This window comes from Mytilus edulis, chromosome 2 (genome assembly GCF_963676685.1).
Source record: "Mytilus edulis chromosome 2, xbMytEdul2.2, whole genome shotgun sequence".
In the NCBI taxonomy this organism is placed as follows: Eukaryota; Metazoa; Mollusca; class Bivalvia; order Mytilida; family Mytilidae; genus Mytilus; species Mytilus edulis.
In genome coordinates this window covers 94,879,320-94,899,327 of record NC_092345.1, presented here as the reverse complement: position 1 = coordinate 94,899,327, position 20,008 = coordinate 94,879,320, and the positions used below count along the sequence as shown (strand labels likewise).

The 20,008-nt window shown below is 32.1% G+C and overlaps 1 protein-coding gene across 1 annotated transcript in view; it reads left to right on the top strand.

Moving 5' to 3' along the window:
* LOC139511090 (kielin/chordin-like protein) overlaps window positions 1-20,008 on the top strand; it is a 38,091-nt gene that overhangs the window by 13,603 nt on the left and 4,480 nt on the right. The window contains exons 4-14 of the mRNA XM_071297661.1: window positions 5,124-5,187; window positions 6,128-6,262; window positions 7,278-7,409; window positions 9,706-9,837; window positions 10,467-10,613; window positions 11,373-11,540; window positions 12,558-12,716; window positions 14,204-14,368; window positions 15,650-15,808; window positions 16,640-16,804; window positions 19,310-19,462. Of these exons, the coding sequence (XP_071153762.1) occupies window positions 5,124-5,187; window positions 6,128-6,262; window positions 7,278-7,409; window positions 9,706-9,837; window positions 10,467-10,613; window positions 11,373-11,540; window positions 12,558-12,716; window positions 14,204-14,368; window positions 15,650-15,808; window positions 16,640-16,804; window positions 19,310-19,458 (1,575 nt within the window). The 3' untranslated portion in view covers window positions 19,459-19,462. The remainder of the gene's footprint in view (window positions 1-5,123; window positions 5,188-6,127; window positions 6,263-7,277; window positions 7,410-9,705; window positions 9,838-10,466; window positions 10,614-11,372; window positions 11,541-12,557; window positions 12,717-14,203; window positions 14,369-15,649; window positions 15,809-16,639; window positions 16,805-19,309; window positions 19,463-20,008) is intronic.

Sequence of the window (20,008 nt, the reverse complement as noted above, 5' to 3'; positions counted from 1 at the left end):
AAACTACACAAAAAACCATTTAAATATCGTTTCATCTCGGCCTCTAGTAAGTGTTCTACAACTAATCTTTCAGTGCTCTTAACTAGTTCATTAACTACTATTAAAGAGCTTATCATAAACTATTGTAATAAAATATATGAACATAGTGGTATAAACCATTTTTGGAGTGTAAAAAAATCTTTGGATGTTTTAGATAAATTACGTGCTTTTTCCTATTTAATAAAATGGTCGTTTGGTAAAGCTGAATGTTGATATATTTGCTCAAACTCATTTAAAGTCTTCTTCTCTAATGAGAAAGGTAAATATGCTAGATATACTTACTGGAGGTGTGATGAGATGATTGAAGATGTTAATTTTCTCCTTGATAATATTTATGTACGTTTCGGCAACAAAGTTTATCGACAGGTTGTAGGTATCCCCATGGGCACTAATTGTGCCCCTTTAATAGCAGACTTGTTTTTGTACTGTTACGAATCACAGTTTATGACTAAACTCAGTAAAGACCCGTCGAACTTGCATTTAATTGATAAATTCAACAACACTTACCGTTATCTAGATGATATTTTTTCATTAAATAATCAAGAATTTTCTCAATATACTGCTGAAATTTACCACAAGGAATTTAAATAAATCAAATTTATTCGGTAATAACTATCCTTTCCTGGATTTAGATATTTCTGTTTTAAACGGGAAACTCCACACTAAAATTTACGACAAAAGAGACGATTTTTCGTTCCCTATTGTTAATTTTCCATTTTTAGATGGTGATGTTCCTTTGGCACCATCTTACGGTGTTTATATTTCACAACTTGTTCGCTATGCCCGTGTCTGTTGTGACGTGTTTGATTTTAACGAACGCAACCTATGTATTACTGGTAAATTATTAAACCAGGGATATCGTTACCATAAATTACTTAAAACCTTTACTAAATTTTTCCATAGATATAAAGATTTGGTTTTGAAGTTTGGTTGTACCTGTAGAAAACTTATTTCAAACGGGATAGCACATCCTCATTTTTACGGAAATGTTGTGAACCGTGCCCGGAAATTAAGAAATGATCCATGTAAACTTGTCGCTCCTTTGAATAAACTTATTCAAAAAGGTTATCTGTTCAACACTGTAATAAGATCATTGAATATTGTTTTTATTGGTATAAATATTGATTTTGTTATCAGTAAATTAAAAGCTAACTAAATATTACTAGTATGTTAAATACATATACATATTCATGGATCTACAATCTGTCGATATCTTTAACTTGGCATTGCACAAGGTCATGTTTTTCTCTGGCTGTTTATGACGTCTTTACACTAAATCCATAGGATGTTGGATGTGTACGGATTGAAAGTCTTAGATGCATGATTTTTTTATTAGTTGTAAGTGGCTTTGAACTAGCTGTCAGATAACTGCGAGTACTCTCAGATCTGTTCATTGTGTCTTTATGTGTCGGGATGTATTAGTACCCGGCCTTGTATTTTTGTCCATCTGATGAGTTAAGCCTTTTTCAACTGATTTTTATAGTTTGTTCTTATGTTGTACTGTTATACCACTGTCCCAGGTTAGGGGGAGGGCTGGGATCCCGCTAACATGTTTAACCCCGCCACATTATTTATGTACGTGCCTGTCCCAAGTCAGGAGCCTGTATTTCAGTGGTTGTCGTTTGTTTATATGTTACATATTTGTTTTTCGTTCATTTTTTTTTTACATAAATAAGGCCGTTAGTGTTTGAACCACACAGTAAATCAAAACAAAGTCAAGTATGCGTATCAAATCAGTTCTTTAATTTCGTTGTATACGATACGATTTTCTGCAAATACATACATTATAAATCATAAATAACAGTGAAACTAAATTCCGTTAAGTATAAATAATATACAGTGCATTAATTACTTCTCAATCATAATAAAGTATAAAGAAACATGTTTTCTGACAAAAGTACAAAGTTTGCACAAATGATTAAATCAATATTTTTCATTTACGGAACATTGTTACAATTCTTGCTAAAGAAATGAATGATAAAGTCGGATTAAATATATTCTTACCGATTATGCTCTCTTATAAAACATGTAAAAGTCATCTTGTGTGTCCAAATAAAATCCAAATAATAAACTGTCGTAAACAAATTGAAATAACATTCTTAGGAAAACATAACGTCATAAAGACGGACGGCAAATACAGCAAATATATTTAGCGCCGTAAACGTCAACAATTACATATAAAAAAATAGCTTTTACAAAAAGCTTACCTATAGATTAAATAGTGGCAGCCAAGTGACGATGTATACACTATTAGTGCTTATATATAAATGTATCTTCTACCAAATATTCAAAATAAGAATATAAATAAATATAATTCTTACAGTTAGTTTTTTCGTTTGAATTGTTTTACATTGTCTTATCGGGGCCTATATAGCTGACTATGCGGTATGGGCTTTGCTCATTGTTGAAGGCCGTACGGTGACATATAGTTGTTAATGTCTCTGTCATTTTGGTCTTTTGTGGATAGTTGTCTCATTGGCAATCATACCACATCTTCTTTTTTATATTGGCCTTGTTTTTTGTAGGAATACTTGTTCAAGGTATGAAAATAAATGATGTGACATATTTTAATGTACCATAATTAGCATCTATCGAGCTATTTAAAACATGATTTACCTATCTTATCGAATGAAAAGAATTGAGGGGAAATTGGCCATACCTCTTTTTACCTTTCTCGGAGAATTTGACCTAATTTTTTATGTACTAGTACCTTTTGATCATAAACAGAAACTTATCAAGCCTTGGCTTTAAACAAGATCTGTTTTGGTCACTTAACAATTATATAATATACACATTAAATTTTGTGTAAAGAGTTGCTGAAGTTAGTACATGCTATGCTTTATAATATACCTTTCTTAAATTCGCTTTTGATTACGGCAGTAGCTCTCTCATACGGAGTTGACTTTAGATGGATTTGGTTCTTTTTCAGATGTAAATATACAGTAAGGGTAAAAAAATCAAAATTTTACCATCCCCTTTTACAAATTAAGTTTACTGTTGTGACATACATGTTCATTTGTTTTCATGTGTGTTATTTATAAGTATGCAGGATTTATTTTTATAAATAAAGGTATACAAATATTATCATCATTCATTACTTTTCTATTTTCTAAAATAAAAAAGGTTTGCAGTTCGAAAATTGAACTTAATACGTCAGTTTTAATGTTTACATTATGAAGTATAAACTGAAACCCTGTTTTTTTTCTTGTCAATAGATGTCCCCGTCGAAAGCATGCAATGATTGACTGCAATCAACACCAAAATGATTGCCAGAAAGGTCAATTAATTCTGTTGGGTATATTTTTGGTTCTTTTGTACCTTCTGATTTTGTATTTAATTTTATATAGGTCCCACCCGTTATCCTATTTTGTCGTTTTATACGGTTTAAACTTTTTAGCTTAGAATGTGTTTTTGCAGTCAATTCTGGGAGGCATTCCTGGTGTGAATCTGTCTGCCATTGAATTCGGCGACTTGAATATCAATAAACGTTGCGACCGTAAACACGTCTCGCAAATGTCGTTGCATAATCAAATGTTATAGACATTGTCACTTCATATTGATATTGTCTTGGACTATAATCAACACATCCCGTCTGTCTGTACTGTTGCTGTAAGGGCATAATGACGTGTTCCTGACGTGAAATTGTCTTATAATAGCACGTTCGTGTATGCCTGTCTGCAAAATTCATATGGTCTGATTCAGACTTTCAGTATATTTTACTGATTTAAGTGTGGGTATGGACTGAAAGAATCGTTTCACTAAAACTCATTTATGGGTTCCAAATTTATCTTTAACAAATTCTTTCGACTTCATTATCCGGTATGTTCAATAACCTCAGGTAATCAAGGTTTTGCATTTTTCACGAAAATGTGTGTTGCATTTTTAAGGTTTAGTGCTATAAACCCAGGTTCAATCCACCATTTTTCTCATTTGAAAATATCTGTACTACGTCAGGAATATGACAGTTATTGTCCATTCGTTTGATGTGTTTTATCATTTAATTTCACCATTTGATTAGGGACTTTCCGTTTTGAATTTTCCTCAGAGTACAGAATTTTTGTCATTTTATTTTTTATGTCTCTGAATTTACATTTTTTATGCAGTTAACAAAAATTTATCAGTAATTTCACATGATGATCAGTTTGAAGAACTAACCAATGGGAAATATAAAAATATCTAAAGAAGTATAATTCATCGAAGGTACCAGAATTAAAATCAAATGTGTGCGCCAGACGCGCGTATCGTCTACAAAGGACTAATCAGTGACGCTCGAATAACAAAATGTTAAAAAGGCCAAATGAAGCACGAATTGAAGAGCATTGAGGACCAATTTCTAAAAGTTTGAACAAATACGGCTAAGGTAATATAATCCTGATTTAGACACACTTAGTATTTTAAATGGTGTTTAAATGAGTACGAATAATTTTTAAATTCTAGTATCTGCAAAAAAATGGTGCATATCATGTAAAATACCTATACCTATGTATGAATCATATATGAATGTTTGTAGTACTTAGTTGTACAATCGACAGCTATCATCCTTGCCAGTTTAATCAAAACCAAAGATGGAGAAAAAATACTTATTTTTCTGTCCTTCTTGAAAAATTTGATTTTGTTATCAACCAATAATTGCTTGATATATTTAATCAGGCGGAATACAATTCTATTGATTTCATATTGTCTTCCCAACATATATATTCAACAAATTCAACTAAATGTTTAAGGTTAGATACATAGCTTTTTATAGATATTTACTTGCATAAATGTGACATTTTTTCCCTTAAATTAAAAGGATTTTGTGATATGAAAAAAAGTTTTTGTAATGGAAAGGTTCAGTGCTTATTGCCCAAATCCGTAACATTTAAACTCTATATATTACTTGACTTTATTGATGAATTCGTCAAAAATGAGAATTATCACCGAATATGAACTAGGAATCATGATCAGAAAATTGAAATGATGAATTGTAAATTAGATAGCCTTTGTTTTCAAATAATTATGAACCATGAAGACGTGTGTCACAACAGGTGACAGATAAAGACATTGAAAGTTCATATCTTATACCATTTAGTGTTCCTGTGTAGAAAGAGTTCGGAAATATGTTGAAAATATTTGTATTAATTTTAGTGTCTCTGTACTGTGTTCACGGTAAGACATCAAACTCTCTCTTTAGTAGCTAGACATTCAGATTTTAATGCACATCAGAATACTGATAATAAAACTGACGTGCAGTTCCTCCAAACTCATAAGATAGTACTTCTCTAAAGAAATGAAAAATACTGGCATCCGTCATATTTTGTCTAGATGTATGTTACTGTATATTATATTTCGCCACAATTTTACAAGGACAACCATGTTATGTAAAAAAAAATAACTTAACATTGATTATTTCTCAATAAACCACAAAATAGAGACGTGGCAAGTAGGATAGTATAGTACAAATAATTAGACTAATTCGTCTCCATCATTTAAAAGAGGGGCGAAAGATACCAGAGGAACAGTCAAACTCATAAATCGAAAATCGAAAATAAACTGACAACGCCATGACTAAAAATGAAACAGACAAACAGACAATTAATAGTACAAAAAAACAACATAGAAAACTAAAGACTGGGCATTACGAACCCCACCAAAAACTTGGGGTGATCTCTGGTGCTCCGGAAGGGTAAGCAGACCCTACTCCACATGTGGCACCCGTCGTGTTGCTCATGTTATTACAAACCCGGGAAATAGTCCAATTCAGTAAGTCACATTTAGATGTGTTACAATTTGTTTACGAAACCTTATATATTTTTATATTTTTTTCTGTTTTGGTTCAGTTTTCAGTAATCTGTTTATTGCTTTTTTGTTGCTGTTGGTTGTTTTTTTTTTATATCTTGAATCAAGAAAATAGATAATGATGAGAAAGATGAAATTTAGCAGCAGAAAATCAGCATTTTTTTTTATGTTGCAATTTCTTTTAATCGATTGAACTTAAGAGTGAACCTAGATGGGCCGTTTTCAAGTCTTTCCAATTACCAAATTATTATCATTGTCTAGTTACTTGATAAAATAAACTTTAGAGAGCATTTCTTTAATTTATCCTTAGGTAAATCTCACTGCAGCTATCAACATCATCACTATGACATAGGAGCAACATGGCCTACATTGGATGGATGTAATACATGTTCGTGTACTCTGAATGGTGTCCATTGCACAGCAAACCCATGCCCAACTGATATCAGTAAATATACAATATAAATAAGAAGTACAACTCAGGTACAAAATGCACTTGGAACAAGAGTAAAATAACAAAAATACCTAAATCTGAGGAAAATACTAAATGGACAGTCCGTAAGCAAATGGCAAAATCAAAAGCTCAAACATATCAAACGAATGGATAAAAACTGTCACATCCCTAACATAGTACATGCATTTTTTTACAAATAAAATGGTGGTTAAATCTAGTTTTATGGCTAGATAAACCTCTCACATGAAATTTAATTATATTGACAACAATATGTGAACAAAACAACAAAACAAACACAACTATTCATTTAGTTTATATTTATAAATAGGCTAAATATTTTCTGATCAAGATTCCTAGTCCAAATGCGGTGATAAGTCTCATTCGGTGATGACATATTTGAGGAAAAGAGGCTGACATTGTTCTACGACAACTTGAAAATAACGTCGTCATGTGTGAAACAGATTTTAAATAACACGCGATTAGCTTGTCAGGACGATCTTTAAATCTATGAAAGGATGACTTCAACACCACCACTTATTCTAATATCTTCCTTGTAAGCAACTCTCTATGCAGGAGTTATTATGATTGGAGTCACAAGCTTTTCTTTTTCCTTTTCCCTAATAACCTCCTATATGAAGTCTGCCTCATATGAATTTAAAAATAAGTTGACAAAAATGGAAGAACATTTGGATCCATTGGAAGGACGTTTTAATGTTGATAAATAAACGTCCTGCAATCGTAACACATACATATATGTTGTATATCAAGACATGCATTAATGATGTTGGTTTTCAAATGTTCGGTTTGAGTGTTCCTGATTACAGGTAATTTCACACAAGCGTTACAGACGTACGAAATTTTAAAAAGTGTTATTTTCATTATGGCATAATGTATAGAAGTTCAAAACACTCCCTAAGATATTTCCTATAACATACAGTGTTCTTGTTTTACTTAATAATCGCAGTGGTTGACTATGCATTAAATGTTAAGGCTTTTGCTATTTAACTAGGCAAGCGAGAATGCCATTTAAACCAAAATACCTATAAGGTTGGCGCAACGTGGACTGCTAGTGATGGGTGTAACTTATGTTCCTGTACAGATACTGGTGTACACTGTACAAATCATCATTGTCAAGTGGCCGGTTAGTAATAATTATTTTAACCTCTTATTCCAATGCACACTAAACTAAATTTCAATAAACGACTCATTATAACAAGAATGTGTCCCAAGTACACGGATGCCACATCTGCACTATCATTTTCTATGTTCAGTGGATCGTGAAAATGGGATAAAATCTCTAATTTGGCATTCAAATTAGAAAGATCATTTCATAGGAAACATGTTTACTACGTTTCAAGTTGATTGGACTTCAACTTGATCAAAAACTACCTCGACCAACAACTTTAACCTAAAGCGGGACGATCGGACGGAGGCACAGACCAGAAAACATAACGCCCATAAATGAGGCATAAAAGTATGATGGTGTGGTATAATTTGCCAAAGAGACAACAATCACCCAAAGACAAATAGAAGATGATGTAAGGAATACAGGTCCATGTTATGCCTTCGTCATTAAGGAAAACCCATACCGTATAGCAAACATTAAAATACAGGTTTTAAAACAATTGTAAAATACTTCCACAAAAACAAGATATGTTGGTGTCCCTACTCATATGGGTAGCTAAGTGTGTTCCATTGCATAACTTTTCAATAATCATTAATCGGCACATAATATTGTATAATGATCCAGTATGTAGTTAGTATTTACCGCAATAGCAAAGAAGCACATCTACTTCATGATATTCATGTTGAGTTGGAATTGTAGAATCAGTATTATCCCAGGCTTAGATTACCTTAGCCGTATTTGGCACAACTTTTTGGAGTTTTGGATCCTCAATGCTCTTCAACTATGTACTTGTTTGGCTTTATAAATATTTTGATATGAGCGTCACTGCTGAGTCTTTTGTAGATGAAACGCGCGTCTAGTGTAGCAAATATTAATCCTGGTACCTTTGATAACTATTAACACCACTGGGTCGAGGCCACTGCTGGTGGACGTTTCGTCCCCGAGGGTATCACCAGCCCAGTAGTCAACACTTCGGTGTTGACACGATTATCAATAATGTGGTAATTTTTTATAAATTTCCTGTTGAAAAAACTTTGAAATTTCCGAAAAACTAAGGATTTTCTTACCCCAGTCTTAGATTACCGTAGCCGTATTTGGCACAACTTTTTGGAATTTTTTTATCCTCAATGCTCTTCAACTTTGTACTTGTTTGGCTTTACAACTATTTTGATATGAGCGTCACTGATGAGTCTTATGTAGACGAAACGCGCATCTAGCGTTCTAAATTATAATCCTGATACCTTTGATAACTATTATGTTCAATATATATATACACAAACAGAAATTTTCTACTATTGCAACCCCAAAAATATATAATATTTAAAGGAAATCAAAACCTTGAAAAAAAATCTGGATAAGAAATTAGCTACTTGCTTAACAAATTAGATACTTGCTTAAGAAATTAGCTACTTGCTATATTTGCAATATTTCTGAGCCGTTGTGCGCAATGGCGTAATTAAGGTGTTAACTAGTTTTGACCACTAGTATTAAAGTAGGGAGTACATTGGAAAATGGGAATTGGTTCAATAAAATGATAATCCAATACAAAAATAAGAAATATAAAGGTTAGGTTACAATTACAATTAGGACTGCAATTCGATAGATTGATGATTTTTAATAAATGGCAAACATATGATTGTAGTTAAAGTTATACAGATCAGGCATTACGACTCATAAATGAAGATTGTCTAATAACCATTATTATACCTTATGCATCATTTTCTATATGAAATAAGTGCACAAGATTTTCATTATTTTTCAAATTGCAAGTGTTGAACTATTGGACCGGTCATATAGTTTCCAACTATTGGACCTCGATGAAACTATTTGACCCCAAACGTCATTATATTTGGCGGAATTTCAAATGCAGTTACGGGTTTGGAGAATTTTGAAAACACCGCGGTAGGTACGATGTCGCGTTTAACCTATATATCTAGGGTTGACGTCGGAGCGAGATGTAGCCTTAACATTTTAGAATATTTATGAAGTAAACGTTAAATAATATAACTGGCTTTTTCGATATAATAAAACACCTACTGACTAGATATTCGTAGAATAGTAAGTTTATTGTCCCCTCGGATACAATTATTGCCATCGGCTACACTCAGGACAATAGTTGTACCTCGGGGACAATAAACTTACTATTCCACTCATACCAGTCAATAAGTATACACTATTATGATCACTGCTCAGAGTTCCTGGTAATACCTGGTCAAACGTTTTACCAATCTATTTAGTTGATTTTACCTTGCTTAATAATTTCGAATTCAATTTGAAAAAACCGTATAGATCGTCGACTTATATTCTCTAGCAACATGCACCTATCAGGGAATCATACATCATTTGGGATCACGTTTTGATGCCACTGACGGATGTAATACCTGTATGTGTATGGAACACGGTGTGGCATGTACTGAAATGGCTTGTATTAAACCGTCAGCTGGTAAGATAAAATTATATCTTTTCATTACATATAAATTAAAGTATTTTGCGGATTTAAACTTTTCTATATAAAAAGTAATCCGATGATGTGTGATTATTAATAAAACACGTATCCAACAGAAACCAAAGGAAATTAAAGTAAGCCAGCGGTTTGATTAATAATAAAGCAACAATAAACAAAAGAAAAACTAATATGCCAAGCAGCATTCAACGACTATTATTAAAGTTACAAGCTCCTGACCTTGGACAGACCAATATAGAATGATGCGACATTAAACATGATAACAAGAGCTCAATCTTCTGTTTACCATCTAAATTGGTGTGAAAGGAAAAAATAAGAACAAACTTTAAAAATCAGCTGGAGGAGTTTGTAATTGAATGCCCAAGTAAGAACTGAAACTGAGTTATCTTGCCTAAGACGGAATAAAAATGAGTATTCCTGCAACACAAAATGCAGAAACTAATTGTGTTGAAAGGTGGAAACAAATTAGGCGTGCGTAGCAACAATATGAAAATATTCAGTTCGCAAAAAACATCCTGCCCCATCACCAATCAAGAAAATACCAAATTGTCGTTTCCGTATACATGTACTAAGGTGTTATCTATATCAAAAGATATTTCTACTTTAAGGTACGTGCAACTACCACAGAATAGTTTATAATGTTGGAGATTCGTTTAATTCTACCGACGGCTGTAACACGTGTCATTGCACATCCCATGGTGTGTCATGTACTGAAATGTTTTGTGGTGTGCTTCACCCAACTGTGCAACAAGCAAGTAGGTATCTTATGTTGCATTTCTTCCCATTATAAAGTCTGTTATTTTTTCCAATAATTACTCCGCCAATCATTCATTCTAATATAAAAAGAAGATTGAAATGTAGTTAAACAATCCAATAAAATAGACATTAAAGAAAACTTTGAAAGATAAACAAGAAGAAATAACAAAACCTCAAATACAAAACTTTAGACTTAGCAAATCAAAGCCCACCAAAAACCAGGTTGGACTAGAGTGCTCCGGGAGGGTAAGCAATTTCTGCTGTATGTTAGGAAGCCGTTGTAATGAGTAAAGAGGTTAATATTTCAAATAATTTTTAAAGTTGTAAATGAACTGTATTTGAATCAATAACATAAGAATTCAAACAGTCAGGACATGTAATACAAAATACTAAATGAAAGAAGATGTTTTATTGATGCTAATCAGGTAACTATCTTACAGCTTGCCAAAATGATAAGAAACTTTTGTGTAATACTGCGCTACAATGCAAAAAGACGTACAAAAGCCTTACAAAAAACAGAAATGATCAAGGTTTTTTTAAATTGTTTGAAAAGCAACACATAACGCTTGATTGATTTCAAAAACTAAAGAGTATAGCCTAATTTTAATTTTAATTTTCAACTGGCACTTTTACAAGAAAGCATGGAGATAAAGGCTATTGGCATGAACCAACATAATTTAATATTTTGAGAAATAAAATATATTAGTGGGTTGAGTAATACAGTCACTAGTTTTATTAAAATGTTGTTATTGTTGTAGAATATGTTAGGTCTTCAGTTTACCAGATTGGATTTAATTGTAACTATAACGGTAAACAATTCAATGTTGGAGAAAGTTGGCCAGCTACAGATGGATGCAATACATGTTCTTGTCACTCTGGAAAACTGGTTGTTAGAATGGCATGCACAGACAATATGTGTGACCGTGGTAAATAACGTTTCAAGTTATGTGCTATTCTTTGTTATATGAAGACAATGAAAATCAATCAATGTTCGTTGTAGTTCTAGTGTTTTAATTTTATCAACATTTTAAAAATGCTAAAATAAATGAACTGTTAAGAGTGCACCATTCAATGCAACTGCTAGTGAAGGTTTCCTCTTCCTATCATCAGCCTAGTAGTCTCCACTTCTTTTTTTTCATCCGTGCTGTTTAACTGTGTAAATTATTTTGTCTATTTGACTTTTTATATTCGAGCATCACTGATTATTTTTAAAATACTGAGGATTTTTTAGCCTAGTAATAGATCACCTTTGTTATGTTTAGCAAAACCTTTCGATATTTTTGGACCTCGATGCTCTTCAACTTCGTAATTATTTGGCCTCTTTGACTTTTTTTAATCGAGCGTCATTGATGAGTCTTATGTAGACAAAACTCGCGTCTGGCGAACAATATTTTAATCCTGGTATCTATGACAAGTTTATTTAAGATGTTGTTGGAGCTAATTGATAAAAGAGAACGCATTGTCCGAACTATAAATATTTGTCTATATTGAATGCAAATTTTGGAGCATCTTTAATCTTGTTACAACAATATTGTAATACTTTTATCAAAAACTAATCATAGTTAATTACTTTGTTGCCGCTGTATTTTTCATATATATAACAAAATTGTTCTGTTAAAAACTCACTTTTACAATTTAAAAAATTATTATTTAAGTTTTAATTCAATCAATTTGTAAGACATAATATAATTGTTGTACAGCAATTTTGGAACGTCCGTTGTAGCAAAGTATATAGTAACATATAAGCAGTAACACATCAACTATAAGTGTAAAGAATTTTGGTATATATTTGTCTGATTTTTATAAATCTAACAAGCCTAATAATTAGCAGTCACACACATTAAAAGAATGAGAGAGAGTTAAACTATCTCAATTTCGTTCCGTTAAATAGATCTCTTTTTTCTCATTCATCAGATTAACATTATATTTGAATTCTTACTTAGTTGGAAATTGTGCGTACAATGGAAAATCATATAACATGGGAGAGTCCTTTCCAGACATTGACAAATGTAATACATGTACCTGTGGTTCAGATGGTTCCGTATCCTGCACAGAGATGGCATGTTTATTCAACGTTGACCAACAACATTTAATCAACTTGAGTAAATGAAATAATACTTTATAAATTATAAATTACATGCGCCCAAAGAGCTTTTCTCTTATGTATCATTAGTGAGAGTAACAAAATTGTTTCTAATCTAACAGTTGGGATTAATAAATCAAAGATAGATTTAATAGATGCTATTTTGAATTATTTCAACACATAAAAAAAGACAGTTTCAATTTTATTTATAAAATACGAAACTTCACATGAGCCTTGTTCTTTTATAGTTCAAAGCGCAAAGTTTCAATCTATGGCCAAGACAGAAAATAGGCGTCAATTACTAAAACGTTTATAAACATTCTTGTTTTCCAAAATCGACACAGTCCATTTTTTAAAAATCTATATTAATACCAATAAATACGCGTCTAAATATAGACAACAGTAGTATTCCGGTGTTCAATAGTTATAATTCGATCAGCGAAAACAAATCTGGGTCATAAACCAAAACAGAGGAAAAAACAACAACTATAAGAGGAAAACAACGGAACAACAGAAACTCTGAACTGCTCCAAAATGAAAGACCAATATACATACAAACGAATTATTTAATATCAAATGCCATGTTCCTGACTTGGTACAGAACATTTTATGAACAAATGGTGGGTTGAACCCGGTTAAAACAAATCGAAATTTTCATAAGAGAAAAATAACGTACAAAAAGTTCCTAGAATTATTGCAACCCTTGATCACAAAAGGGGCAATCTCAAATTGTTTTTGAAAAAACGTGTTCATAAAACTTCCCCCAGCATAATACAAAACGCAAAAGTTCAGTCTGCGGACATGGCAGAAAGAATGCACTAGGTGACTATAAAGTTTTTTTTTCAAAATAGGTGAAGTCCATTATAAAATACATAGTATGCTACCGATCAATACACGTGATAGTTACAAAACAACTAGAATACCATGTAAATGAGAGGAAACAATTCAATGCACAAATTAGTATCCGGTTATGTCTGTACAGTAAACAGTTCTGATGAAATTTATTCTAAAACAAACTACGCATAAATTACACTGAATTTTTGGATTCAAAGCACTAATTCTTTTATTTACGAAGACATGGTTTTTGCGAAAATTATGTAAAGAAATTATCATACAATATTGTTTCCAGCAATCTTGTTAACAATTTCTAACATTTTCACAGTCAAGTAGTGAAAGTGCAAGGTGATTAAATAAAACATACTTACAATCCTATAAGACTTTAACTCCACTTTAATGATGTTGTGACAAAATCAGTTTATCAGTTTGTATAGGTATATTATAGTCATTTCCATGCTGAAGGAACTGTTATTATTTTGAATTGCTATAAAAATGTCCAAACTAAGCTTTCATATAGTTTTTCTTTCTATAATAAAATAACCGTTTTTCGTATTTTCCTGTCGACAATATCAAACTAAAACACATGGTTTCCTTGATGACAGCCCAATAACATGCCACAATATTATCAATGGTATGTGATGATGTTCCTTTATCGGTTTACTACTTTAGGGAAAAGATCATCTGTTTATCAAACTGGATTCCACTGCCATCATGAAGGAAATCAGTTTAGTGTTGGCGAAAGCTGGACTGCCAAAGATGGGTGTAATACATGCACATGTCATGCTGGAAATATTCTAGTCCGCAGGACATGTACTGAGAAAACTTGTGCAGTCGGTTTGTATAGATAAATAATTACACTGACAGTCCAGAAAATACCAATCTCTGTAGATATACCACATTACGCTTTAAAATATCAAGAAGTTGATTGACACCTAAATGTTAATACACAGTAACAGAAATCACGAAGATATTCTAGTAATTAAACATTTTTTAGAATAAACATTACAATGAAAATGAAAACTAAATCAAAATTCATTCAACAGTGCGTTGTCTTTCATATCTAATTATATTTCCCGTTCTAGAAAATAAATAGCAAAACCCAATGTATATTATATATCTATTTTTCTAATTCTCAGTCGATTTATCCTTTTCCTGACATGTTTTTTAATTTAATTCACTCAACGTGTGGTTTTTAGTTTTTCATTGGCCGAAATTCAATAATTACGCTCGTGTTTGTCTGCATTTCATATTGTGACGTAACGTTAAGGGAATCACAGAACGAACACATCTTTTTTCATATCATTGGAAAAGAAGGCTGAAATTAGTCTGCATTGTGATTGAAAATCATTAGAGAAACATATTTTACCACCAAATTTCGTGATAGAGATTTCTTCCCTATTGACAGTTATATTTTAGATATTTACAAATTTTGTCTCGACTGGAGAAATAACACTCAATGCAGTGCCAGTGGTAGAGGATATTAATATCAACCAATGGGACGAATGAAAAATGTCTGTCTCAATCCTGATTAGGTAGAGAAATTTTAAAAAGAAAATGTGTTGACGTTACCGGGGCGTCCCAGCTGATAGACGACTTTGTAAGGTTTGCAAAACTGGAAGCGTAGAAGACGAAAAACACTTTTTATTACATTGTCCTGCCTATTCGTTACAGAGAAATCGCATGTTTATGGACTGTCAACAGAGATATAACTGTATTTTTGACAACATGTCTGACATGGATAAATTTAAATTTTTACTTTGTGCCAGTGTTAAAATAGTGTCAAAATTTATCACTAACATTTCTGATATTAGAACTCAAACATTAATGAGAAAAAATTATCTACTTATTTATTGTACATTTTAATTGATATTTGATAATTATAACAGATAACTATGGGAATTTTAGAAGTACAGTGCATCATAAGCCTATGAAGGCTGGCTGACATAAAATATGTTTCATATTTGTATTATTATCTTATATCAGGCTGCACTTTATTAAAACAATATAATATATATTTGATTAACGTTTAATTTTCGTTGGGTTAACTAGTTCCTTTCATCATGTACATTGGATTGATACATCTCCTCATATTCATTTGATTTTTCCTTATCTTAGTTGGAAATTGTGCGTACAATGGACAATCATATAAGATGGGAGAATCCTTTCAAAGCATTGACAAATGTAATACATGTACTTGCGGTTCAGATGGTTCCGTATCCTGCACGGAGATGGCATGTTTATCCAACGTTGACCAACACCTTTTAATCAACTTGGGTAAATGAAAATAATACTTTATAAATTGTGTGCGTCCGATGAACTGTACTTGAATTACAATTAGGCTAGCATAGTAAGAGTCAACATTCGTTTCTAAACAAAAACATATTGACAACATAAAGTCTTTAAGATAGTACATGCGTCTATACAAAACATCAAGCTCCAAGTCGCCCCGAATATAACACAAGGTAGGAATTAACAATCATAAACTACTAAAGATCAGATAGATATTTTCAAGAATCATTGCAACATAAATCAATTCAATCTAACAAATATATTTGATCAAATCAATAAACATTATACACATGTATTGCATGTATTTTCCCCTTATGTTTTAAAATGTAGAATCCAAACATAAAGTCTACATAAATTACAAACTAAATAAAGACGAACTCTTAAAGTACTATTACAACGACACTTTAATGATAGTTACTGAATTATTGATAGTTTAAGAGAACAAGACTTCAAAGCGTTAATTATCTACTAAATATTTTGCATAAATTACTTAAGAACTGTTTTGGTCTTAAAGATTTTTCCAACAATTTAGTTAGGGAATTCGCCCTTCTACTGTTTGAATTGAATTGTTACTGGCGAGATTAGTTTAGACGAAACGCGAGTTTGGCGTACTAAACTTGAAGCCTGGTTTGGAATACGTTTTTGCAAGAGTTCAGTTTCAACATTTGTTAAATTATGGATGCTTTCTGTATTAGCACTAGTCAAATCGAATAACCGACATTCCTGACACTGGTTTCTGAGTGACATTTCAATGTCATGCAACATTGTTATCCATTCCATGTAAATTTTGTTTCATTATCGATCTACTACTTTTAGGGAAAAGATCATCTGTATATCAACGTGGATTCCATTGTCGGTATGAAGAAAAGCAGTTTAATGTTGGCGAAACCTGGACAGCCTCAGATGGTTGCAATTCATGTTCATGTCATGCTGGAGATCTTATAGTCCGAATGACATGCACTGAGAAAACTTGTGCAGTCGGTTCGTATAGATCAATAAGTATATATTAAACTAAAAAGAACCAAGGAGATAATTGACAATGTATTGTTAATGAAAGCAGTACACGACATTACGGAGAACTTCAATGAACATAGCTTCAGACTAAACATTACAAAGGGGAGGGGAAACTAGTACATATACTAAAATGGAGCTTTTGTAAGACATAATAGTGTCCTATGAAAAAGTGTCCACATGGACACTTTTTCATTGAAAATTGGTATTTAATAATGTCCATTGCCATGGAATGGTGTCCCTCAAAAGGACAGATTTTTACTGCTAACAATATGAAATAGTGTCCACTCACAGGACAAATTTTCATAGTAGTTACTATTAAACTGTGTCCTCCAAGGGAAGTAATACAAAGGTCATTACAAAGTTTTATTATACTTGAATTTTAATTAAAATATGAAGAATTGATGAGAAATTGATCAATATACAAATGTAAACAAATAAATAAGATGGAAGTGAATATAGAGAAATTTAAGTTCTAAGAAATTCCCAGCAAATGGTAATGACAATGAAAGAATAACAATAAGAAGGAAGTGTTAAATCAAATATGAAGAACTTTATAATATTTATTATGTCAGATAAGAAGGCAATAGAAAATAAATAATGTCCATTGCCATAAATATTGTCTCCTACGTGGACAGCATTTTACAGCAACCGTTATGAAATATGGTCCATCTGCAGAACAAATTTTCGTAGTAATTGTCTCCTCAAAGGAAAATAAAATGGAACAGCATCTAACATGTATATAATTATATTAAAAAATATAGATATGAAGATAAGGATGGTATGAGTGCCAATGAGACAATTTTTATGTCAAAGTAACAATCAATTCAAGTTCGTAATTAAAGTTAAAATGCGTCCAGTAATATCAAGGCAATGGATATCATTTAATACTTTAATCATATCAAAAAATGCCCTGGCGGACACAATGTCCTGTGAAAAAAATGTCCACCTGGACAATATTATGGTAGTGAATAATGTCCATGTTCATAGACACTTTTTCATACCTGAGGACATGTTTTCATAGGAAATTGTGTCCAGGACACATTTAAATAAGTAAATATTGTCAAAATGTGTCCGGTGGACATTTTTTCATGGAGGACATTATTAAATCCTACACTTTCTTCTGGTTGTTATATATCATTTTGTCTTTAATTTTCTTTCAAAAGAATTCGAATATTAGAGAAATAAATATTATTATTTCACATATATATGTATGATTTTTTTTAAATCAAAATTCACAATTTGACAGCAATGGCATCAAATCTTGTAAATCTTTCATATTAAGGAATATATTTCCCTCATGCAAATCTCTGATTTCTTTTCCAAATTTGGTTATAGCTGATCAATTTCGGTTTTCTCGGGTCTGCAACGTTTCCACTAGGTTTTTCGATTTTCAAATATGGCCTTAAAAATTGACTTTTGATGTTATAACACATGTTTCACTGTAACCATCATAAATAGGTCCACCGATACTGTGTTATAGTGTCCCAATACGATTTTTTTTTTCTGTTTTAGATATTTAGATAGACGAATACCCGTATTATCTTAAATTTTAACGATTGTGACACTTTGACTGAGTGAGGTATGGCGGGTGGTGAATGAATAACATGAAATGCTTATCCGGTCTTCGCAAACGGTTTCGCCCTTTGTATTGCGTCCGATTCTTTAAGATTTTTTCTTTTAACTTTCATTTGTATTCTTTCTTGTTATATAATACTGGAGCATCGACAAACTACTGTTACCTTAATACAAACTTACCACATTTTTGAAGTGCCTATGCCAAGGCATAATTTTCCTTAGTAGTATGTTAACTATTTTTTATCGTTATTTTGGGAATTGAATGGTTTTTAACAACAGATCTTTAATTACTAATGTTGCATGTTAGTTTTATTACTTGCTATTTTTGGTCTTAAAATCATCCATAACGTTTGATTAGTCAGTAAATTTTCAGATATGCACTGCGGTATATTAAGTACTGTTCATACAATTTGCTTGCAGTAAACTCTGTACGTTCAGTAGCTGTTCAAACTATTCAGTATTATATTGTGTACAAGTAAACAACAACTACTGAAAACAGTCTGAACAGAGACTGAACATTTCTCAATCGACATCAAGCGAATTGTACGAACAGTACTACATTTACCGTACTGAATAAATCTAGAAGTTGACTAAATGACTGAAAATGACTGAATAATTTAAGAGCTGTTCATATCAAAATGATCCTTTCAGTTGGTTTTCCTGTGTACATTAGAAGATTTAAAGCGTGGTATTTTTGAATAATCATTTTAACAATTTATAAATCGCAAATCAAACCTATTGTGTGTCGCCTTTTGTGTGTCTTTTTGGTAAATTTATCTTGTGGTTTCTGGTCACGTTTACTCCAATTACCCTTTGATTCATATTTATAAAGATATTTACCGTTTAAATAGTAGTATATGAATTACTATAAATATTTGTGTAAAAATTATATTTCAGGAGGGCAGTGCACATACCACGGAAAAGCATATAAAGTTGGAGAGTCGTTTCCAAGCATTGACAAATGTAACACATGTGCCTGTGATGCGGACGGATCTGTCCCTTGTACTGAAAGATTTTGTTTATTGAATGAAAACCAAGCCGGTTGATGACGTAAGCATTTAATCACACTTTTTAACAAGGTTGCGTTGTATACATTGGTTACATCTTCTGACATTAGACTCGGACTTCTCTTGAGCTGAATTTTAATGTGCGTATTGTTATGCGTTTACTTTTCTACATTGGCTAGAGGTATATAGGGGAGGGTTAAGTTCTCATAAATATGTTAAACCCGGTCCCGCTGCATTTTTGCGCCTGTCCCAAATCAGGAGCCTAGCTCTGGCCTTTGTTAGTCTATTATTATGTTTATTTTTAGTTTCTTGAGTACAATTTGGAGTTGAGCCAGCTGAAGGACGCCTTCGTGTGCGGGAATTTCTCGCTGCATTGAAGACCTGTTGGTGACCTTTTGCTGTTGTTTGTTCTATGGTCGGGTTGTTGTCTCTTTGACACATTCTCCATTTCCATTCTCAATTTTATTAAACAATTAAGTTATAATATAATAGGCGAGTGACTTTAACCATAAAATTAAATTTTTAATGCACCTACCTAACACACGGCTAAATTATATATCATTTGAAAGCAACACATCTGTACTATCTG